This window comes from Urocitellus parryii, chromosome 2, assembly GCF_045843805.1.
Source record: "Urocitellus parryii isolate mUroPar1 chromosome 2, mUroPar1.hap1, whole genome shotgun sequence".
Lineage (NCBI taxonomy): Eukaryota > Metazoa > Chordata > Mammalia > Rodentia > Sciuridae > Urocitellus > Urocitellus parryii.
In genome coordinates this window covers 146,482,231-146,508,483 of record NC_135532.1, presented here as the reverse complement: position 1 = coordinate 146,508,483, position 26,253 = coordinate 146,482,231, and the positions used below count along the sequence as shown (strand labels likewise).

General features: G+C 32.5%; 1 protein-coding gene across 1 annotated transcript in view; it reads right to left on the bottom strand.

The window, feature by feature from the left end:
- Epha6 (EPH receptor A6) overlaps positions 1-26,253 on the bottom strand; it is an 808,761-nt gene that overhangs the window by 301,404 nt on the left and 481,104 nt on the right. The window contains exon 6 of the mRNA XM_077794332.1: positions 22,851-22,975. Within this exon, the coding sequence (XP_077650458.1) occupies positions 22,851-22,975 (125 nt within the window). The remainder of the gene's footprint in view (positions 1-22,850; positions 22,976-26,253) is intronic.

Sequence of the window (26,253 nt, the reverse complement as noted above, 5' to 3'; positions counted from 1 at the left end):
ACTTCTGAGGAGAGAGAAGCAGGGCTGGGTGGAAAATGCTTTTGATAGCTCTGTAATTCTGAGAAAGTCTTGGCCAGGCACTCAAGGGATCACGCCTTTCAGAAGTTCTGCAGGGAACTTGTAGGGAGACCTCCTCCTTGTTCTGCAGCTCAGGGAGAAAGAAGTTTTGAGGGAAACACTGGTGGATCCTGAAATTGTATGCAGCTGGTGACCCTTCTCACAGTGGGCTCTTTCTTGAAGAGAGGGCACTTATGGCTGCTACCTAAGTTATACATTTGGAAAACACTAGTATCAATAAAATAAATAAAACACTAGGTAAATAAAATAAAGTAGAGTACTTGGCTGTGTTTTCCTTGAGCATTAAATATATCCATGTGATTTGTGAACCTTTAACCTACAGAAAGCATATGCTATATTTTCCAACCATGCAATTCTAAAGTAGCAGAACATCTACAAAGACCAGCTCTATAGTGCATACTTTGGGGGAACATTGGCATAAGATATAATAAACTGATATAACAACCAAGATACCACAAGCAGTATTGTACATTAATTTTGTCACAGTTAATGGGACCATTAATATGGACTTACATGTGTTTTTTTCCCTATTCAATTCACTTTCTTTAACACAGGTATTTACTACCCTGATTTTTGTGTTTATATTGTTATTTCTTAAGTAAATATTGTCACAGTTGCATGATTCCATTAATACTGCATTCATTAAGCATTCTATAATTATTCTACTTCTGAGACTTCGTTAGGTTTCTAAGGTTTATCATTTTTTTGGAATTCCTTATTGTTCATTCATTTCACTAGTATACATTATTCATATTTTAATATTCTACAATTTACTCATTTTTCCAATGATACAATTTCATATGGTATTTTTTCTTTCTATTGAAAAATGCTTCCTTGAACATTGTAGGACATGGTTTTGATTACAATGCATATTTTAAAAGTTTATATCCAGCAATGAAACTGTTGGTTGACTGACATGAACATACGAACATATAAAATTTATAAAATTATCTTCCAAAATGATTTATCAATATACAGTCATTTTAGAAATTTAAGAGTTCTTAATTATCATATTCATATTATTATCATATAATATTATTCATATTCATACTATCTCCAATTCTTAGCAATGTCAGATTTCTTAACTTTTTTTTTTTTTTTTTGGTACTAGGGATTAATCCCAGGGGCACTTAATCACTGAGTCACATCCCCAGGCCCTTCCTTCCTTCCTTCCTTCCTTCCTTCCTTTTCTTTCTACAGGGTCTTGCTAAGTTGCCTAAGGCCTAACAAAGTTTCTGAGGCTGGCTTTGAACTGGTGATCCTCCTGCCTTAGCCTCCCAAACCACTTGGATTACAGATAGACACCATTGCGCCTGGCGAGGTTTCTTAATTTTTGCCAATCTAGTGTGTGTAAAATGTTCTCTTGTTGTGGTCTTCTTCAGCACCTTCCTTATTACCATTGAAGTTGACCATCTTTTTTCATGTCAGTTGACATATAGGTCTTATACAGGTTTTCTATTGGCTTATTCTTTTAGTAATTGTTTTTTAGAATTTCTTTATGTATTAAGGATATTAATCCTTTGCTACTTGTATAATGTGGAAAATTTCTTCTTGTACTTTGTGTCTTATCTTTCCATAATCTTAATAGTGTCTTTTGGAAGAAAGCATTCTCAAAATGAATATAATTAAAATTATATTCAAAAGTTAAACTTCATTTATTAAATATTTTCCTTATCCTTGGTGAAAAAAAATTATTCCACAGTTTTCTTCTAAAATTTTTACATTCTCTCCATAACATTTTAATCCATATAATATTAGAACTTAACTTCTATCAACTATAGGGGTAGGTGTCCAGTGCCTTTTTTCTTGTTTTCTTTCCAGATTTGATTGCCTAGCACCATGTAGTTTTTAGACCATAAATTCCTTAATGATCTGTAATGTCACTTCTGCCATATGTTTAGATCCATTACATGTAGTTCTTTTTGTGGAATCTGGTATAATAAATTGGTCAAGTTGTTTCATTCTGCAACAATATTACTCAGCCTTAATAACTATACTTCTGAGTAACTCTTTGTGCCTCACCCTTTTCCCAGGAAACTACTCTACTGATAACTCACTTTTGAGATAACATTAATCCCTTCACAAGGGTGGGGCACTCATGACCCAATCACCTTTTAATGGTCTCACTTTTCAACACTATTACAATGGAGATTATGTTTCCAACACCTGAACTTTGAAAAACATTCAATCAGGACCTTCTTTCTACTTTCCCTGGCCTTATTCTTCTTATTCCTTTTGCTAAGTTCTTAAGCAGCATTGTTTAAGTTAGTTCATTAACTTGGGACTTGATTATTTTCTAATATAAGCATCTGTTAAACATTTCAATTTATGAACTGATCATATTGCATGGCACAATTTTTGTTACATAATATTTTCATTATCATTCAAGTAAAAGTACTTTAATTTCTATAATTTCTTCTTTGACCCACGTATATTAGTTAGTTTTCTGTTGCTATTACAGAAATTCCTGATACAGGGTATGTATGAAGTAAATAGGGGTTCATTTTGTTTCACATTTCTGGAAATTCAACTGCAATATCAAGTAGCTTATTAGTTTGGGCCTCTGGTGAGAGGAACAGATCACAACGCTAATGTGGGACTGAGTGTTCACTTCTTGAACCAGGACACAAGAGAAAGAGAGAGAGGACTGGCAGAGTCCCAGAATGCTCTTTGACAGCGTTCACCCAATGACCAAAGGATCTCCCATTGGACTTCACCACTTAAAATGTCCACATTATCTTCTAACACAGATATCCTGTGTTATGGATTTGAATATGAGTTATCCCTTCAAAGCTTATCTTGTGAAACAATGCAGAAATTTTCAGAGGTGAAATGATTAGATTATTAGAGTTGTAAGGACATCAGTGGATTAATCTGTTTGGTGGGTAAATAATTTGAAAGGACTACTGTACTGGATGGTGACTATAGGGCGGTAGGGGTGTGGCTGGAGGAAGTAGGTCACTGGGGATGTGCCTTTGGGGTTTATATTTTGTTCCTGGTCAGAGGAGCTCTCTCACTACTTCCTGATTTTTATGTTCTAAGCTGCTTCTCTTTGCCATGCCCTTTCTCCATGATGATCTACCTCACCTTGGGCCCAGAACAATCAATGGAGTAGGTTGAACATAGACTGAACCTCTGAAACTGTGAGCCAAAATAAATGTTTCCTACTCTAAATTGTTCTTCTTGGGTATACTGGTCACAGCAACACAAAACTGACTAATATACTCTGGGAACAGAGTTTTATTTATGCATTTTTGGAAAAACATATCTATAGCATGCTATTTTCAATCAGTGCTTGATTTTTTTAATGTTTTTAAAAATATTATTTCATGCAGGTAATTTTTTCAGATTAATATACTTGTTGACTATTTCCTTTATTCATTTCTTGCTGCTTATACTTTCCTTCTGTGATTGTTTGCTTCTTACTGAAACCAATTCCTTTATATTGGGTTATGTTGGTGACAAACTCTCCTTTTGTTTATTTTTATATATCTTTATTTTACCCTAGTTCTCAAAAAAGTTTTTTTTTGTACATAGATCATTCTGAGTTGACAAAAGTTTTTTATCAAAAAAATTAAAGTTTTTCAGTTGACCACTGTTTTATTAAGAATCTGTTTTTACATTTGCTCATCCTTTGTCAATGGCCTCTTCTGTGCATCTAATGTATTTTTAAATTGTCCCTTTCTTTCTTTCATACTCTAGCTCTAGTATAAAGTTTTCAGATATGAATATTTATTGTTCCTATTCTGATATGTTATTTTGCTTCCAGAAAAATCATAGGTGTTATTCCTGTAAGTACCGTATGCTCTCCATTCTTTTTACTTTCTATTTCTTAGAATGCATTCTAATATATGTGAGATTTTGTTGTTCTTTCACAATTCTTTATTCCTCCATCATATTTTTATTTGACTTGACTTTTCATGCTGAATTCTGAACAATATTTTCAGATGCATAATTCAGTTTATTAAATGTCTTTTATTAGTATTTATTTACTGATTTTGTATTAGTATGTATCTGATAAACACATAGACATATTTATGTGTTTATACATATAAAATGACCATTACATTTTATAAGTTTCATGTTCCACAACTCTGCTTATTTTTGTCTTTCTCTCTTTCATGTTTTTTTTTAGACTTTCCATACATAGCTGTACTATGTATGATTTTTTAAAAAAATATGCCGTCATTGGGATTCTAAATCTGTGGCTGATTATTTGTGCTTATTCATGTATGTTTTGCTTTTGTATATGCCTGGTGGTCTTTCAGTGTGATGTTACTGCCTGATCATAATCTGTGACATTTTTGAGTCCTAAATTTTAAAAGTTTTCCCTCCTCCTGGGCTGGGGTTGTGGCTCAGTGGTGGAGTGCTCATTTAGCATGCACGAGACACTGGGTTCGATCCTAAAACTTAAGAATAAATATTTTTTAAAAAAGTTTTCCTCTAGAGAGGATATGCTTCTATGTCTGTAAGATGCTACTGGAATAGCTCACTACAGCTCACTATGTTTGATATGTTGGCTCAGTACCAGAGTCTCGGGATTACTTCCCCTTCCTCATCAGTGGCTGAAAACTCTGACCCCAAACAATATTGTTCTCAGAGCATTGAGTAACCTATTTTCAGAGAGCTCACTGAACCAGAATGACAGTTGTGCTTCTCCATGAAGCCCAGCTTAAGCATAAACTTTTTAAAGTACCTAGTCTGACATCGTTCTAGAAACCAAAAAGTCACTTTCTATCAAGAGTATGTGACATTGCTTTTCTTCCCATGAAAGAGAATAATAGAGAAAAGAAAGAAGAAATTTAAGAATAACAATTAATTAATATAATCACTAGTTCCTCAGTTTTCCGTGAATGATTACATTGTGTCAGACAAAGCGCTGGTTGCTAAGGATGCAAACAAGTCATATATAATCCGAAGAGGAATGACAACCCAGCACATTAGAAAGGGCCATAGTGACTTGCAATTCCTTTTGGTGCCTGCAAAACCTTATTTACTTGGCAAAGGACAAAATTTTTAAGATAAAAAAATAATTGAAAGACACGTAGGGTCTATGATTGTTTTAAGTTATGTATTTAATCATACACATACATTCCCTGGAGTGTATTATCTTTTGAAATAATATAATTTAAAAAATTCATTCCAAACTGAATTCTTTGAGAAATAAAATTTACGAATTATGTACTACTTTTCGATTGCAAAGATTTTCATAAAAGACCTTTATAAATCCCTATCTTGATGAGAGAACTTAAAAAGGAAACTAAGTGAATGGGAGGTGCAAAATTAATTATTTTCCTGAGTGTTAGGATGAATAAAAATAATAAAAGTTAAAATAGCAAAAAGGAAACAAAAATAAGATGATATCAGTGAAAGATATGAAGATATTCTGTAATCATGAAAGGCAAGAGATTTTCAATGATTGAATTGTATCTTAAGCATATTTAAAAAGAAACCATAATAAAATACTGCTTAACATTTTACCATGAATCTGCAGTGCTAACATAGACATGTATAGATGAGCATAAATATTTGTTGAATGACGGAAGGAAGGCAGGAAGGCTATCCTTGGCCTTCCTCTGCCTACTGTGTCAGCTTCATCTCTTGTTCCTTTGTTGTTATCTGCAGGTCACAGTACACTGCTTCTGTCTGGAATTTGCCAAGCTCCTTTCTGCCTTGGGTTTTCACATTTGCTCTCTCTTTCTCTATTCCCATTTTGCTACAGTTGTTGATATTAAATACCTCATCATCATGGGTTAGTACCTAAGCTGAAAATGAAAATGTTCCATCTGTTTAATTATTTAAGTTTTATTCACAAAAGAATTTTATTTTAGAAATTCATTTTGCTCTAAAATCTAATATAACTTTAGATTGCAAATGAGGCTTGGATTTAATATTCAAGAGACAACATGACATGACATGAAGAAAAAATTCTGGATCTGCTATCATGACAGGTAGCAAAAATGTGTATCAAAGTGCATTCTACTTTCGTGCATAACTAATGACAAAAATTAAAAAATTAAAAAAAAAATGTCTAACCCAAAGCCAGAACACATGGGTACTTACTAAACTTTAGTTTTTTTCCTTCTTTGCATTCCTGTCTTTCTCTTTTACTTTTTTTCTATATTAAAACAAAACATTGATATAAGAGGAAGTGTTCATTTCAGACTATTATATCTCTCAGCCTCTATTTTATTTTACTTTTATTTTTTGATACAGGATCTTGCTAAGTTGCTGAGACTAGCCTCGAAATTGTGATCCTCTTGCTTCAGCTTCCCCAATCTCAGAGATTACAGGTGTACACCATTACACCCAGCTCCTGGAATGATTTTTAAATCAAATACGTGGTGAAGTTGATGATCATTACACAAGACCACACTCAATATTAAGGGTTTTTGCACAAATTCATATCCTAACCTCAATATGAATCATGTTTCGAATATTATAAAATTTATCTGCATTTCAAAATTTACTGTCAGCTATATCTCCCTTTAGAAAATGTATCAAGGTGTCAAAGGAATAGATAAGACAGAACTATACAACACCACTCACATCTGAGACTAATTAATATTGGATGATTATAATAGGACACTCATCAACTAATGTTAAGAGAAGAATGATGCTAGCAGTAGAATGTGACACGTTAAAAACAAAGGATTTGACAAATGCAGCTGCTGGTCTTCCATTAGTGATAACTACTCCTAATGACTTTTTAAATTATTACCTTTTTTTTCAGTAATCTTTTTCAGAGACAGAAGAGTCATCATACATTGTTTGCTTCATTTCAAGAGAATCAATGTTTCTGTGACAAATGGTACTAATGGCCGAGGACTCTCTAATTTTTTTCCAGCAAAGCCACCTATATTACTCTGTTTTCCCCAGAGTGACCCTTTCGTTCTGCAAGAAAGATAATCAGGAAATGCTGTCTAGGCCATTTTAATATGATATACAAAAGCTTAGAAATCCCCTCTAAATAATTGAAGACAACCATTAGGAATATAGCCAATGAGTCTCTTAATGGAAAAGTCATGAGGGACAATAGGCATAGAACTCTCCAAAAAGTTCAAGGAACATTTGGTGGTTTCTAATTGATTTTTCTGGGCAGATTTCCTTTTCTTTCAAGTAGGAATTATATCAGTGTCATTAATAATGTCTGTTGCAAAGGGTCTTGTTTTACTCTTCAAGGCAAAAATTATATTTGGTCAAAGAAGCCTCATAATTATTTCTACTTATTTGAAGGAGAATACTGACTTAGGTTTTTTCCCCCTCATTTGAGAATCTAAGACTCTTAAGTATTCCCCTGAGGAATGAGGATAATAATAGCAGAGCCGGGAAATGAAGCAACTTACTACACATCACTTACTATGCGGGAATAAGCTAAGAGTTTTGCTATAATAGTTTAACTCCCAGAGTGCTTTTGTAGTAATTATTTTTTTCCCTCAAATTTGAAGTTCTGATGTGTTTCTTGAGGATATTAAGTACCTTTTAAAATTAGGACAGTAAGGCATTTCTAAAAGAAACTTTCTTTTTAAAGAGAGGCACTGATTAACAATTAGGAAAAATGAGTCAAATATCAAGAGTTCAGAGAATTGGCTGAAGAAGCAGGGAAGGAAATGCCTCAGTGTTTAGCAAATCCTTTATTAAGACATTTCTTCACAATTATTGGATAATACAAATCCAGAGAGAAATTTCATGGGAAATCACTTTTTGATTTAATTTTCTATTTCAAAATGCAACATTAATTCTATCATTTTTAAAAACAGAAATGTTAAGCAAAAATATATATTGAGAATTTAAATCTCTCTCTTTTTTTCTTTCTCTCTTTCACACACATACACACAGAGAGATATATTCATGCTTTATTCTGGCTAATTTTTCCATAGTATTAATCTACCCATATCTCCTTATACAATGATATTGCACAGCACTTACTTACTTTGGTGCTATAATTAGTTTTGACTCAAATTCAACTATGTTATTATTGTTAATTTTTGGAACTGGGGAATGAACCCAGGGACACTATTACAGAGACATATTCCCAGTCTTTTTCACTTTTATTTTGAGACAGTGTCATGGTAAGTTGTCAAGGTTGGCTTCAAATTTGGGACCCTCCTGCCTCTGCCTCCCAAGTCATTGCAGATTATAAGCGTGTGCCACTCTGTCCAGAAAATAATGATGCTGAGAAATTCATTCATATAATCAAGTTTAGGAATTTCTTTTATAAATTTTTTTTATCATTTAGATAATATTAGCAACCCTGCTATGTATATGTATTATTTATGACCAATTAAGGGAAGAAAACTCTCTTTTATAAAGTTGGTTTTATCTTTGTGTAAAACCTGTGAATTTTGGGGATTTGGTCTCCTTTGGCCATTAAAAATTCTTAAGCTCTTGCAAAAGTCAAAACAACATAAATCCTTAGAGTTTAATACTAAGCTAAAAGTATGAATTTTCTGTTTAACTTCTATAATGACTGGTATGGATGGCATTGCTTCCTTCAAAATTTAGGCAACTTTTTTATTTTGGAGAGAGGAAAAAAGCTTATTTTGGCTATTTAAATCATGTGAATTAATTCTTTGGAAATAATGAGATCTATTATGCATCAAATTCACATTCACATGATGAATTTTGGACAACTTAGTCTAACATTTCAGGGTAATTTTCTTTGGCTCATATGTTTATATATTTATTTGAGTTCCTCCTTGGAACTTTGAAAGCTGAACACTGAAATATTTTCTTTCTTGTTTTTGTTTTTGCTTTTGTTTTTTGTTACTGAGGATTGAAACCAGTGGTGCTCTACCACTGAGTTATATATCCAGTTCTTTATTATTTTGAGACAGAGTCTCACTAAGTTGCCAAGTCTGGAGTTGAATTTGAAATCTTCCTGATTTAGTCTCCATGTTTCTGTGATTACAGATGTGCACCATCATGCCTGGCTCCGGGGTAATTCTAAAAATCAAAATGGTCCTATCACTTAGAACTACCTTGAATATCTTTCAAAAACCATGAGAATTTCAGAAAGAGTAAATAGCATTTTTTCCCAGATGATTTCTCCGTTGAAGCCAAACTGAAGTACTACAGATTTTGCCCATAACCCTGATAATGTGGACAGTCTCCTAGAATGACCCCAATGACCTCCAATTGCTGATATTCATACCCACATGCAGCTCCCTTTCATATATAAGGGTTGGCCTATCTGACCAACAGAATATGACTGAAGCAATGGAAACTTCCAAGATTATAGTATGCCAAGAACTGCAGCTGTGGTCTTGAATATACACTCCCAGATGTGATAAGCCTACCAGATGACTTGATGAAGCTTCCTGCCAACTGTCACACACACACACACACACACACACACACACACACACACACACACACATATCTCAAAGGATTAGATTGAATTAGCTGAATTGACTGCCTTTTTAAAAAATTCTAGAATCCTAAGAGGGTTCTCATGTTCTCAACTTGAACATCTCTTTTGTAATTGAAAATTTTATTTACCATAAGATTCACTATTTTTCCACACATCTCTGTTCTTATGAATGATTAATTGGAGAACAAAGGCCCTATTGTAAAGATAGTAATTGAAATGCAGGTAATGTCTGACTGCCATGTGTCCTCTGGATAATCTCCTTTGGTCTTGAAGGGGTATAAAGAAAGAGGAAGAGGTGAGGAAGAAGAAAGAGCAGAGATGAAAAAATGGACACATTACATTATTTATCCCAAGTTGAAAGTAATGAAATAGAAAATAAAAGTGCAAAAATAAGTATACCCCACCTCATGAACTGTTCTCCTATGTGAAAATCCTGAATCAAAGCATGAGAATCCTGAATCAAAGCAAAATACTGTGTGAATTGTCATCAGTATATATCTAATATATTATTAGAAAGCACTAACATATTTTGCATGCTTATGGTCATGATATTGTAATTTACATTCATTATATTGTAGAATATTTCTGTCTGTAAAATATCACATTCTTCATAGTTCAGAAATTCTAAATTGTATTTTAATCAATTATATGATTGCAAATTAGAATGTTATCATAATTTATACTAAGATATCTTTAGTGCATGACAATAAAATATTGTGAATGGTATTAATTGGTTAATATGGATGTGGATGGTACTTGTAAAAGTAGGAACTGGCTCTGCTCTGGAATTTATGTATTAGTGACTGTGTTTATACTTATTCATTACTACATAATCTATAGAATAGTAGTAGTTCTTTTAATAATCATTCTTGCAACTTGGGTAACGTGCCATTCTATTTGGGCGATAAAGGTTTAAAGAACCCTCTGTATGAGGACTGCAGCTATCCTAAGACCAAAGCTGGTATTGATATTAATACCAACTTTAGCAGATTGCATGTATTAAAAGTTTACTACCTCTATTTTTCCCTAACCTCCCCCCATTGTGAATTAGCATCCACATGCAAGCATTTGTTTTATGCCACAAGTGAAATCTCTTACATTTGAAGTTTCAGTTAGATAGTTCCTCATAATAGCTTGTGTACTCTTATCATTAAGATTTAAGAAAATAAAAGTAATTGCCTATGATCATGCAGTAATTAGTATTATATCCTGAATTCCAACCCAGGTCTGTCAAAATCCACTATGATTGACAAGAGAATTACTTCCTTTTGATTTTCAAGGAATTGTAAAGGAATTTAAAAATCATGTGTAAGAAGATCATTTTCAATTTGGCTGTCAGAATTTGAAAGGTATGTCCAAAGTCTGCAAGTAGGTCAAGTTGATAGCAGAACTTTACAATTAAGTTTTGTTTCAGTTGGTTTATGACTTTAAATTAGAGTACATTTCTGTTCTTATTTGTCAGATACTTCATTTCATAAATATCAATGTGAATTTATTAAAGAGACACCAAAATTAAATGATGTACAGAAGAAAGATGAAATAAACAACACTCTAGTCTTTTTTTTTTAATGTTCCATCAATATCTAAACACATTTTTATTATAGCGTCTTATTAAGTTGCCAGTTGGTGGTTAAAATAAAAGTGGTAATCATGAAATAAGTGGATGTCTTTCAATTAGCTAGTAGCTAATTAACTTGTCTTATGATGAGTTAATACAGGTTAAATGTACTCAGTAAGTATTAGTATTATTTTTGTCTTTTCCATAATCCAATTAAAGAATTTACACCAAAATTTAGTTCTTGCCTTTATTCAAAATCAAAATAAGGAGTTTCAAGGATTAAAAATGTGCAAATGTTTAAGCCTCTGCCTCATATTTTTTTCTATTTGTAATTTATCCAATAAAATCAGAGATTGGCCTTGCAGGAAACAGGGGTTCCCCAACTCCTACAGGGCAAGTTTCCTAACTGTGTATATGCTACAAATCTTGGATATTAGACTTCCCCCTTGACAGTTAAAATTTGCAAATTGAGTCAGACAGCAGAGGCATAAGGCAGCTCACATATTTCTTAAGATAAATTTTTATTAAAAGGTTGAATTTTCTTTATAATATTACAAAATTTTGAAAGGTATAGAAGCTTATTGAAATTACACTTAAAATGCACAATTTAAATGTCCATATACACACTTTTCACAAAAGCATTTATGGGAAAGAAATATTTCCAGGGAGGAGACCTCACTGAATTTCTGAATGATCATCAAGTTTTTACTTTGCTTTACTCTCTGTAAGGTCTATATTTCCTCTATTAGGATTTCCTGCAAAATCTGTGAATAAAATGAAGCCTAGCAATGCAACTCTGTAAATTGGTACCTTACTGTTTTCAGGAAACCTCTTGAACTTCACAAGATTTTTCATACACTCATTTGCTTCAAACAATTGAGAAGAAATAAATGTTTCTTTGTTAAATTCATAAATTTACTTGTTGAGTAACTGATAAAAGAAAGTAGCAACAGAGTATAAGAAAAAATAAATTTATGGATTTGTATTCTTAAAACTAAGTTTATGAACTCATAAATTTTTGAATTGAGAAGTTTTCACTCTTTGTCCTATGGTAATTGTTCGGAATAGGCAAAAACATGGTTTTGGGGTTTTTTAAAAATATTTATTTCTTTTGTTGTAGTTAGACACAATAACTTTATTTCACTTATTTATTTCTATGTGGTGCTGAGGATTGAACCCAGGGTCTTGCAGGTGCAAGGCAAGCACTCTATCACTGAGCCACAGTCTCAGCAGTCATGATTGTGTTTTTAACCGCAATTTAAATGAGCAAACCTTCCTTTTCTCTCCAGACAAAAACTTCAGTCAACACTTCAGTAATGTCACTAAACAAGGAGAAACTTGTTCAGGGTTAGATAACACAATCTAATTGTAACTCTTATCTTGAAATTTATTATTTAAAATCTAATAAATAGATTAAAAATGTATCTGTGTTAGACAGTATTATTTACTTTTTCAGAATTTTAGGACAGAAAGTTAGATGCGTATCTTATATATTTGACTTTCAAAATTATTTTCAGGTATGTACAATATTAACATTTTCCAATGATGGATGTTCCTTGAAAGCTAATAATAATTTGAATCCATGACAATATTATATTAAAAAAAAGGGCTTGTGGAATTTTTATTTGTTTTTTACCAAAACAGATTTTACCAAAACATTGAACCTCTATTTGTCAAACTATTTGCTACACTGCATTATTTTCTTATCTTCAAACAACATGACTTGTTTAAGGTTACATATAATTTTTTTTTGTAATTAGTCATTTATAAGTGGCCTGACATTTTTCTTTTTTATTAGAAATTCAAAACTTTGTGGTAAAATTTTAATGTAGATTTTCATATTGCTGAGGAAATTGAATTTTTCTTTCATTCTTATGTTTTATAAACTTCTCTGCAATTTAATTTTTTAAAATATTTCATATTCATTAAAAATATCAACTCTTTCATTCTTCCCTTACTCTTACCTGTTTCCTATCATCTTGCAAAGCAAAGCAATGTACACTAAAAATAATAAGCTTCCACAATTTTGAAATTTCACAAATGGAAAATAACTTAGTTTATTCTAACCTCATCCAAAAACAAGTAAAGACATGAATTCAGGGAAATGCTGAGGAAGCAATTTAAGAAATGTATGTCTAGGAATATGGAAGCAATTGATGATGACTTCAGCATGTGAAACTGAATTGAAATGTGGAATTTAGAGCTGATTGACATAGCAAGTTAGCAGAAGTGTGGCTGATGTGTAACCTTATCTAGTGATAAACAAGAAACTAAAGGACAGAGGAGCGATTCTGATGACCACAAGCCATCCACAGAATCCCAGGCCCTCCTAGCAGTAGTGGACAGGATATTGTTTTATGATTCTTAGACACCAGAACATAAACTTTTGATATTTGTTATATTTATATTTTATTATTTTAGTCTATAAATTTACATTGATGGGGTTCAGGGAATGCTGTTTCAAAAAATGACTCCTTGGTATTTGAGACACAATACAGGCAGGAAGGTCACTCTCTGTCTTTCATTTGCCCTTATCCCCTGAAGCTAGTCATGAGATCCTCATTTGAAAGTGCCCTCCAGATACAAAGAAGGGATCATCCTGATTTGGGAACATTCAGGGGCTCAGAGAAGAATCTGAGGGCCTTGTTAAGTTCTCCCTAGTTCATTCCCACATTGGCCCAAGCATATTTCCACATATCTATTAACTCTTCATCAAACCTAATCATAAAAATCCACAGGTATCCCTGGTCCTTGGGGTCTTTATATCTGAAGGCTCCTGTGTCATGTACAACTTGTATTAAATACATGTGTATGTTTTTCTCACGCATAGTCTGTCTTTTTCCAAAAGAGCCTCAGCCATGAGCTTAGTGATAGGAAACCTATTTCATATCCCCTACAGTATATTCAAAAATTTTAATGAAATCTATTCCAAGTACCTGTTTTTTACCAGCTTTATTTTTCCCTTTTTCTGACAAATATTTGACATACTAAAACCAGCTTTTATAATTTTAAACATTCTCCAAAACAAAGAAAAAAGTATATCTGTAATGACCTAGGAGATACTTAAAAGCTATAGTAATTACTAGACATTTGTGACAGGCATGTGTGAAGACTCAATGCTTGGATCAATGGTGTAAACATCTTTTTAATTTCTTTCTATTTTGATATGTCCACAGCATACAGATGTGGCCTGTTGATGATGTAGGACTGGCATCAGTCCCAGCCCTGCTATCATGAGGATCTCTGCTCTAGGCACCAGGGGACTCCCTGGGCTCACTAAACCAGGCAGACTTCCACAGAGTGTGATATTTGCTGCAAAACACTGCAATTGGGTATGAAATCTCCATAATGAGTGTTTGTATCAGTAAATTCCCTTGCTTTCCATTTTCTTTCAGGTAATGTTGTTTTAATTAGTACCAAATGCTCATTTTCAATTGCAGTGGACATTGCAGCAAATAAGAATTATGGAAAAAAGAACTGAAAGGAACACAAAAACATTTACCAGCTCAAGAGTTTGCTGATTCTATTAGAAGCAGTGAATTGTATCTGGAACTGACTTGGTACTTTATTTAGTTTTAGATTAAATTTTTGGGTTCCAATAACATACAAATCTTGTAACAGGTACAGAGGTCTCAGCTAATTATAAAGATATATCCATATAAGTTCACCTATATATTTAGAGGGCTGTGACTATTTTTTCCCTTTACACTTGATTAAGGGAGGCAATAGAAAGGCAGGGTCTCTAGGAACATGCAAAACTTGAAGTGTCATCCATGGACAAGCAGGGCTGTAATCCACCTCAGAGCTTGTTAGAAATGCAAAATCTTGTTCCACTACCCTCAGACTCAACTGCCCAACCATGTGAATCATAATCTACATTTCAAAAAGATTCCCATGTGATTCAGGTACTCCATCTGCAGTTCCCAGAATCATACTTTTCTTAGATCCTTGTATAATAGGTTTAGGTTTAAATGCAAATTTACAATAATATTCATGAAATGTGTTAGATCGTAGTAGGGGAAGACAGATGCAGAGAATGAAGGAGCTGTGTTTCTGTACCTAAACAATGGATGGAGGAAAGAGTAGCAGTGCGGGAAGGGAAAATAAAATGGCTTCTTTCCTTGGGAAACACCTCAGGAAATACAATAAAAGGAAATAAGGAATGCAAAATGGCCATCATTTCAGAGACAGGAATTTTTACTTTCTTGTATTGACCATCACTATAATTGCATCATTTATTTTAATACAAACAAAGATGTATATTCACTGATCGAATATCATTAGAAACAATAAGGCATATTTATTTATTTATTTTTTCATTAGAAAAACTATCTCAAATGAAAAAGAATAAGAGGATAGTCTTGAATAAATAGACACCATAAAGTGTGATCTTGAGGGGCATGTGACTTTCAAAAAGGACGTGGAGACTTCAACCTGCTCTCAAAAGAGGCTTCTTGAAATCATCCCTGACTGGTGATAAAAATATTTTCCATAATAAAAACCTGTTCACTAATCTCTGTACCTTTTAATAATATACTGTTCTCCATGTCATTAAATGATATATTTTTAATTAAAGCTCATAGAAAGCCCTTTCTATAATCTGTGGTTAGGTGAAAAAATAACAAGTTATATTAATTCAATACTTAATGTAGATAATTATTGACCATCTGAATATGAGAAATGCTTCCTTTTTTTCACGATGAGGTTTCCTGAACAAAATCTTAAAACTGATGACTGTGGTAAAAGTGAACAAGAATGCTTTAAGGAAAAGAAGTTACCAGTCACAATGTCTTTAAACACTGAATGTAAGAATAATGAACTGTTGTGGGGGATTCATGTTTGCAAAATGAGCTACCAGTTGGTAATTAGTGGAGCTGTACAACACCCTGGTGAGATAGGTATATTTTATTGCTGCCATTTTACAGATGCAAAAGGGCATCAGAGAGTAATGAAATGTTTGGCCTCAGGGAAGCTAGAAACTAAGCATCAGCAGAAAGCACTGACTTTTCTGAGGCGTCTATTGTGATGCAAGGTATCATGGACAACTTTAACAACCACTTGTTCCTGTGTGATTTCAGTGAAGTTACATAAGCTCCTCATGCCTTAGTTTCCTCATCAGAAGAATGAGAATAATAATATCTACCGAAAATGGTTGTTATTGGAATAATTACATGCAAAACACTTGGAAGAAGCTGGTATTTAACTGGTCAATAATTGTTTTCTATTAACTAGGAGCTCTTGCTGTTCTGAGGACTGGGGATATGACAGTGGACAAAAGAAATCCCTGGACTCATGAGCTTACATTATAGTTATTAGCAGAATGTTTGCTCAGCTAATGGGCATCCATATATTGAGGGTTTCTAATGAACAAGTAAAAAAAAGCAGAAAGTCACAGCAGCTTTCTTTCTTTCTTTATCTTTAATTTTTTTTAATTGTTAGAAGTAATTTTACAGTGACTGGGTGACTTCTCAATTTCCTACAAGTGAGTTCTGAACAAAGAGAGCATTTTGCTAATATAGCTTGAATGCAACTGAAAGGAATTCATACACTAGTGGGGGAGCCTCTTAAGAACACAATTTTAATTAAGACTAATTTTAGTAAAATAATTGTTATAAGCTCAATGTGTGTGTCACCCCATAATCCATACACTAAAATAATCCCCCAAGAGAACATTAGGATTTAGAGTCTTTCACAGGTTATTAAGTTTGGGAGTAGAGTCCTCATGAATGGGATTAGTGCCCTTATAAGAGAGATCACCAAAATCTCCTTTGCTCATCTGCTATGTGAGACATAGTGAGGAGACAACTCTATGATATCAGGAAGCAAGTCCTCACCATTCTGCCAGCATCTTTCCAGTCACCAAGCTGTGAAAAGTAAATGTACTGTTTATAAACCACACAGTTTATGGTATCTATTACAGCAGCCTGAATACACTGGAAAGAATAATAAAAGAACTCAGAAGCAAGAGAAAGGAGAATGCCTTGGGAAGGAAAACAAGGACAGGAGAAGAGGAAATAGAAAGGAGGGTAGTGTGGAAAAGGGGAAAAGAGGAAAGATTAATGTGAGAAGGGTGGACAGAGTAATAGAAGGATGTTATGGTTTGAATGTTTGTCCCCTCCAAAATTCATGTTGAAATTCAATTGCCATTGTAACTGTCTTAAGAAGTGGAACCCCTTAGTGGTTATTAGACAGACAGCCACACCCTCATGGGTGGGATTTGGGATGTTCCAAAAAGACAAGTTGAACTTCCTCTTGTCCTTCTTTTGCCCTGCTACTCTTCTGTCATGTGAAGAACAGCAACCCGCCTCTGAAAAGATGAAGCATTCAAGGGACCATACTGCAAGTAGACGTCAAGTTTGTACCAGTCCTGGAAACTTCCAGTACCTCGATTTTGGACTTCCCAGTCTTCAGAAATACGAGGAATACATTTCTCTTTTTTAGAAGTTACCTAGTTTCAGGTGTTCTATTATGGCAGCACAAAATGGACTAAGCCAGAAACAGAAGCCATCTTGGTTCAGGAAGGTGTCATTGCCATAACAGATGCTTAAAAATGTAGAAGTGAGTGGCTGTAGAATTGAGTAATGGGTACAGACTGGGAGAACTTGGAGAAAAAGCCTAGATTGCTGAAATCAGAGTATTAAGGATGATTCTACTGTGGGCTCAGGAGAAGAATAGGGACACTTTGAAACATCATAGAGATTGATTAAAAGTTGTGATCAGGATATTGTTAGAAATATGGGCAGTAACTCATGAAGTGACTGATGAAAATGAGGAAGAAAGCATTGGAAACTGTAGGAAAGGCCATTCTTATTATAAAATGGCAAATAATTTGACGAAATCATGTCCATGCTCAATGGCATGTGGAAGGTAGGATTTAAGAACCATCAATATCAATGAGGATATATGGTGCAAGAAATATCTAAGTAGCAAAGACCTAGGGTACATTGTGGCTTCTTTAGACTTAATTTAAATTTTTTTTTAATGATTTAAAGATAATTTACAATTAAAAGGAAAAAGAACTTAGAAATTTGAAGGATTCTAAGCCAGGCCATATGGTAGAGAATGAAAAACTATTTGGGGAGAGGAAATAAGGAGGTGGCCAAGCGAGTGACCTCTAGATAAAGACATCAGAATGGACAGGATTAAGGCTGAGGCTTGTTTATCAGGACAAAGGGAGAATGACTGACTCCAAAAGCACTTCAGATATTATTGGGGCCTCTGATCACAGGCCCAGGGGAAGGAAATATAGAAAGAGAGGCCCTAGGGCATCCTCAGACCTTGAGGATCACTGCCCAGAGCCACTTCAAATCTTTGCTTCCCATTTTCTAGTTCTTTTATCTTGTACTTCACAGCCTCTAGAAGTATGAGGAATAAATTTCTCTTTTTCATAAATTTTCCAGTTTCAGGTATTCTGTTATATCAGCATCAAATGGACTTAGACAAAGGGTATGTTTATAGTGAATGGGGTATTGAATCTTTAGTGACTGCAACAGGTTTTTATAATATTTTGAAGTGGAAGATTGAAAGTTTTGGAACAGATGATATCTTAGTACTCTCATTCTAAAGAGAGTTTCTGATTTTGGAGAAAAGCATTGGTAATAGGTAAATAGGTAAATTTTAAAAAGTAACATACACTTGACATCACTCATTATTTTAATGTGCTTTTCATATTTAAGATATATTCACTTGAATTAAAGAAAAAAGACTTTTTAAGTATAAAAAAATAAAAGTAACTAAAGATTGAAGAGTATGATTAACTAAATAGAGGTTATATAAATAACTATAATCAACATACAGGCACACAGACACTGATACAATATACACACCCACACATACACACACACACACCCCACATACACACAGAAGACAATGAGAGCAGGGTCTCAATCTTTATATACAGTTATGATGTGAAGATTACTTCTCCATATGGTGGTGTATTTAAAAAAAAGTGTGTGTATTTGATTTCAGTAGGCTTAAATGAAAAACTACAGTTATTTGAGGGATGGGAAAACCATAGGACACTTTACCTATATAAAAGTATAGACATAAACATATTAGTATTTGAACACAGCTAGACCTGTAAGAAAATATCTTTCAAGACCCTTATTTTACATATTAATATGGGACTAAGAAAGTTTAGGTCTGAGTCAAACTGAAATCCTTTAATATGCAGGCCAGTGCTTTCTCTTTTTGTGATATATCATTTGTCTTAGGAAAGATCGCTGGTAACAATACTCTGCTGTTTGACCTCATATATTTGTAGATATTTCATATTCCAAATAGATTAATTTCTTTCCTGATTTACAGAAGAATGCCCTTTAAACAATAAGAACTGAATAAAACAGCATTAATTGCTCAAAAATTGGTATTAATATTGATCATTTGTAGATCAATTATGGGTATAGCAATATAAAGTAACTGGGATTAAAAGAAAATGTGATTTTTAAAGGCCATGTGACCATTAGAGACTTGAGAATATGAATATTACAATGAGCCACGGATTAATTATCAAGTACTTTAGTTAATAGTATTCCAGCAGAACACCTGTTCCTGTTCCTACCTTCCAGCTTCCACGTTTTGCTTTTTAAGGCTTTAATCTGCATCACTCTTTTAGACCTGAATTTGGGCAGCTGGGGCCACTCCAGGGAACCAGAGGTACCTATAATATTTTACTGCATGCTATTTATACACTTCCACAAAGACCTGTAGCTAATGATTGACTGGAACCAAAGTGGGGAAGCCCAGCGTCTGTCTCCATAGACTAACTCTGAGATAAAATTTAGACTCTAGAACTTTCTTGGGCACATTGAACTTGACTAGCATCTTCCTTTGTAGTCCTACTTTTCTTGCTCTTGCTCTTTTACCAGTTCTTCTGGATTCCTTCTTTATTAATCTCTTGCACAAAAATCCTTGTCATAGGGTCAGCTTTGGGGCAGACAATTATAAAGACAAGTACTAAAGCTATTTAAGATCCATCCATTCATCCATCCATCCATCCATCCATCCATATTCACTCAGGCTCTGACTTAGCACCTCTGCCCCACCCCCAAATAAGCAACACTCTATTACTCATATAATCATACACAAATACACAGATGAGGGAATATCTGTTTTCTAAAACTGGAATCATATGTATGTATACTTTTTCATCTTGGTTTTATTATTGAGCAATGTTTTGATTCTTAAAACAAAAAGAATTAGATTTTAAACTGAGCTTTATTGTAAGCTGTCCTAGTTATTCCTTATAAAAATATTTTCTCAGAAGGAGAAACCATATTATAGATGCAGATATGTAAAATGCATACTTATAATTTGAGAACCTAGTAGGAAAAAATTTCAATGCTGTCAATCATGCTCCCTGAAAGGTTTGATATTGCAACATCTTTGGCTGCTTATACCTTGTATATTTAAGTATGAAAAGAAAATTATTTTTATTTATTTTTTTATACAATTCCCATGCTCTTGTTTTCTGGTTCTAAATATTTTGCTTAAATTATATTTTAAATACTTATTAAATGCTTTTAATTTTTAGATCTGATTATAATTAAACTTTATAACCCACCAAAAGTGCTGATATCTTTTTCCCCCATTTATGACATCTGTAACATAGGAGATTTATTGACTTATTTTCCTGGTCACAAGCATAATCAGACTCAGAACATGAATTGGGAATCTCTGGTTTCCAACTTCAGGTAGAATTTTCACTGGATTGCTGCCATTTTTTTTAATAAAATAAATACTTTTATAATGTATACTTTCAATTTAAAATAAAATACAATCAAAGCAAATGATGCACATCTAAGAGTAAATATGGATAATATATTGATGGCAATTTTTAAAGAATTTTATTGATTTTCAAATTTTAATTAGAAAAACTTTTTTAATTGAATCTATATGATTCTGGGAAATCTGCAGATTATTTTCATTCTTACATGAAGTATAACTGACAATAAAATGAGTCAGTGTTTTTTTTTTGTGTGTAAAATATAACACAAAATGTTCTTATAAAACAGAAATATTTTGATTCTGAAAAGTTTTCTTGTATAAATGTGTTCTTTGCATTTAGATGATCACACATTTTGAGTACATGAAGATCTATTTAAACCATTAAACCCAACATATATTTCTTCTTGTGACACATGCTACAATACAGTTTGAAAGGTTAGGCCAAGTGATTACTGATCACATGCTGGCATAGCTAATGTGCAGAATCTGCCATCCAATTTAAATTCAGTGAATTATTTTTTCTTAAACTATGGCTGTATCCTTGTCTGTTAATTATAATGTCACTTTTATCGACTACAATGATGCTGACATTACTTAAATGCCAAAAATGGATATAAGCAAGTGAATGAGTCACCTGTCCTTTATTCAATTACATTTACCTAGAAACAGAATAAAGGTAGGTTTCCATCTCTCCCCTTGCCATATATTTCTTTACAGTAAATCTAAATTTACTTATGATGTTTCTATTGATGCTCATGAAATGATACCCCAAAATATGCTGCTTTGGACTTCAAACTGAGAGCACCTGAGGAGCTGCAAATGAATGTGTGTCTTCCTCTGAGCATCCCTTATCTATCTGAAGACCAGATCTGCTATGGAGGAACACAATTATCTTCAATGCCACTGTTCCACTTTCAGAGTAAGAGACTGAAAATTAAACACCACATGGAGAACACAGAGGAACTTTGTCCCAGGCCACTGGATCTACTTTTCCTGTGAAAATCATTTATTACCTCTCTGAAATTGCCTACATCTCCTACTTCACTACTCCTCATTGTGAAAATATTTAAGTGTCAACCAACTGGGCCTTCTTTGAATTTTATATTTTTTGTGGCTCCTGTGCATACATGCATGGCAATACAATTATATGCCCTTTCTGCTGCTAATCTATTGCCAGTTTATTTCAACAGACTCAAATATCAAACCTTCAGGGGGACAACTGGAACTTCCCTATATTCCTTTGTTTCTAGTAAATTACAGAAATGCAAGACATTCTTATTGTGGTAAACCACTGTAAATTATGTATGTTTTATACATTAACTGTTTTTTAAAAAATAATGTTCCCTTTGTCAACATTTTTGATGTAACACTCTACAATGAGACATTTCAAAGTTAACTATGTGCTCTGCTATAGTATCTACAGCAACAATGTCATAATGGTGAGAAACACAGGGGAAAAACATAAAAAGAACATCAAAAAATATAATTGAGCAAATAAATAATTTGGAAAATTATGATGCTGGAGTATAATTTTATATGACAAAATGGAAATTAGGGTAGATAACTGATTTTCCAACCAAATTTGTCTTAGGAGAGTCTTATAAAATAAGAATGTTAAGAGAATATTTAATTCATTTGTTATTTTCATTTTTCTCTTAAGATATCCTCTTCAAATTACAGTGAACAATAACTTTAAATTCATTTGCAAAGGATATGTGCTCATCACTCATTTTGGGTCATAGGAATTCAATTTTATAATTCTAAACTGAATTTTAGAAACAGTGTTATAGCAACAAAATTGTAAGTTGAAGGAGTTTATTACTCAATGTTCTTTACTGCATTATAAAACTCCCTAGAGGAGGTCATAATAAATATGAACATTTGTCATCTTCTACTTTAATAAAACAAAATAAATTAATTGGTAAGCTATAATCACAATAGTAAGTTAGGGAGAATTCAAAGGAATAATGAGTATGAGATTAGCCCACCCCTCAAAAAAAAGTTTAAATTAAAATAATATAGTATAAAAAAATGTTTGATATATACATATACATATATATGTATATGTATATATACATTTATGTAGGTTTTTAGAAAGCTCCAAATAAGACCTACTTTCTCATAGTACTTGATCTCGTAGTCCAGAATGGCTCCATTGGAGAAAGCAGGTGCTTGCCATGATAGAGCAATGCTATTTTGGGATGCCCAGTCCTTCCTTACCATACCTATTAGAGAAGGTGCTGAAAGGAAAGAAAATAACTAAGAATTAATTTACAGGAATCATTTTTTGAATGATCTTTTCTTTCATATTTTTCTCCTGAAGAAAGCACAGTACTTATTGAAGAGGACACCAATTGTTTATACCAGATTAAGAAGATGGCCTTAGGATATACTCTATTCAGTCTAAATAAGGCTATTTAATAAGAAACACTATTAAGGAACAGGAAAAACTCAAATATTCCAAGGACAAGAGCCAGAATTCATCATCTTTGGTCTCATTAGACAAGGGCCTTATTCCTTAAACTTTTTTTTGGCATTGAGTTATGTCATGAAGTACAATACACTTGGTTCCTGTATTTTATAAAATCTATATTTACTATCAGAAAAACAACCAATCTCTGCAATTACAAGATCACTCATAGGCTTTTCTTTCTTCTCAAGAAATCTTAGTTCTTTATAAACAATCTACTTTATATTTACAATGAATTGTTTTTATCAATGCAAAGATTATTTTGTTTGCACAGTTTCAGTGACATCTGGATAAAATTGAAATGTTTAACTGCACAAGTTTATTTTCAGAATCTGGTCTGTTTTATTTTCCTATATGACACTATGTTAGCAATACAAAATTAACCTAAAATAACACGTGTTATACTTCTAATATTTAATTCAAATGTTTATATTGCAGATTAATTTCTTTGTATCTTTCACAAAATACTTTTCATGTTTAAGTATTCTAATTTTTTAAAAAGAGTAGTGTTTGAACATAAAAGTTAAAAATCATTTGTTTAAAAAAATTCAAATTAAATTACATTGAGATATCATATCTCAGAGTGGAAAAATCCAAAATTTTAATAACATACTTTGTTAGCTATGTTGTGGGGAAACATAATTTAATGTACTTAAGTGTTTTTTAAGCAAAATAATACACTTTTATGAAAGTAAACTCAATAATTAATGCAAAATACATATTCATTTATAGTTTTTTAAAAAAATTTTTGGACTATTCCACAGATACTTGGCACAAATACAAAGAGTCATATTTACAAGACCATTCATTGAGACTTTATTTGCAAATATTGGAACAATCTAGATGTCTGTCAATGAGGGATGTTAAGTGAGGGATGTTGTTGTTATTAAGAAGTAGAAATTTTCCCCATAGGAGGAAGGGAATGTAAGCTCAATGAAAATAAATAAAAACTTAAAAGAATCCCTAAGAACTCATGATATTTTTTTCCAATTTATTCTCAGAAATTTTTTAAATTATGCCAATCACAGATGAAAATTTGGCAGAATGTGATACTTTAAATTTTTTAGGAAAAAAGTACTGAAAGTTTGGTATTTTATATTAAAAACTGCCTCCATGTCTTTAAGAAAAGGGTTTTTTTTTGTTTGTTTGTTTATTTGTTTTTAAATTCATGACATTAACAAGTTTAATTTTCCTAAGGGAACTTAAGAAATTATATTTAAAACTCTTTTTGGCTGTCCAGTGAGAAAGTTATATAAATCATATTCTTAAAATGTTATGTCACAAATTACATAAAACATATCCTTAAAATGACAGATAATCATGTAAGTTACTCAAGAAATAGAAGTTTGTCTTATGAGCTAAAACAGAAATGGATAGTATGATAAATATGGAAAAGCATTGAGAAATAGTTCACTATTTAAATTGAGACACATTCACTATTAATAAATTACCACTAATAAATTTATCCCTGTTGGAAACTGCATTAATGTTCTCACAGAACAGCGTAATAATGTATTAAGTGGTGCTTTATGGATAAATTATAACTTTAAAGTGATCATACAAATTAGAAGTTGATTTAAGCATATAAATTCATTACAATTTTGAACACTTCATGTCTAAAATCTTATGGTTAATTTTCAATTTAATGTGCAGTGTCATAAAGCAATATTACCAGTGTATTGCATTTTACCTCACAATTATTTAATACCCAAGGTCAGCAATAAAATCCCTGTAAAATTCATACAAAATCTAGCATGATGGAATGACTACTCTGTAAAATGTAGATATCTTTTTTCTATTTCTAATTCTCCAATGGTCAATTGTACATGACCTAAATTTTATAAATCCCATTCTATATTTCTGTCAAACAGAACTAATGAAAATCTATTTCCTAATCTATAGGTTCTACAGTTAAACATGAGCTTTAGGGTCCAACATTATGGTAAGCTCTAAATTCTCTTCACTTTTGTATATTCCTTTCACATGTAAATATCCATATTTTACATAATTGTTAAATATACATAATTTTAAATAATTATATTTATTTTAATAACATATTGTAAACAACATTTTATATTTTTAAATAGTCTATAATAATAGATAAATATTTACTCTACTTCTGGAAATCTAGCTTTTGAAGAAAATCTGCATCAATATACTTAGGCATACTTTTTAAAAAATATTTTTTAGCTATTATCAGTGGTGTTTATTTTTTATTTATTTACATGTGGTGCTGAGAATTGAACCCAGTGCCTCACACATGCTAGGCAAGCACTCTGCCACTGAGCCACAATCCCAGTCTGTTAGGCATACATTTCAATCAGTTCATAAATTAAAGGATGTATTCCCTAATGCAACATTTTCTGTTTTCACATTTAAAGCCAGCACAATATAGAATTTCATTTTAAAATGAGGCTTCAATATATATAAGCATTCATTTTGAACATATTTAATGAATTTGTTTTCATAATGACCCAAGTTTATGTAACACCTGCCACATTGTGATAGCAATGTAGGACCAGTGAATATACAACAGAAAATAGAGCATACATATTTATTTCCCCACATGAGAAAAGTGATTTTAGGACATAGATAAACCATTATTGATGTATTCCTGATTAAAAAAAATAGTGTGCATGGGTAGAGCTCAGTGGTAGAGCACTTGTCTGACATGCATAAGGTCCTGGGTTTGATCAACAGAAATGCAAAAAAAAAAAAAAAATGAAGAAAAAAATAAATAAAATCAGAGAAAGAAACAGGCAGTGGAGTTTGTCAGATCAGAGGCTGACTGAAAAACAGAAGCAGTGCTTCCTGAGCAAGAATTACTCAGGAATTACTTAGTAGAATTGCACAATAAATTGCATAAATATTATGCAATTCTATATACATCTTCTCTTAAGCCTTCAAATCTTAGTTTTGATTTAGTTAATTCTTAGTTCACTATGAAAAAAGTGAACGTTAAACAGATTACCACATTCTTGGAAATGTTTTAAAACAAACCTTGATTACTACATTAACTGAATCTCAAATAGTTCACTGAAAATTATA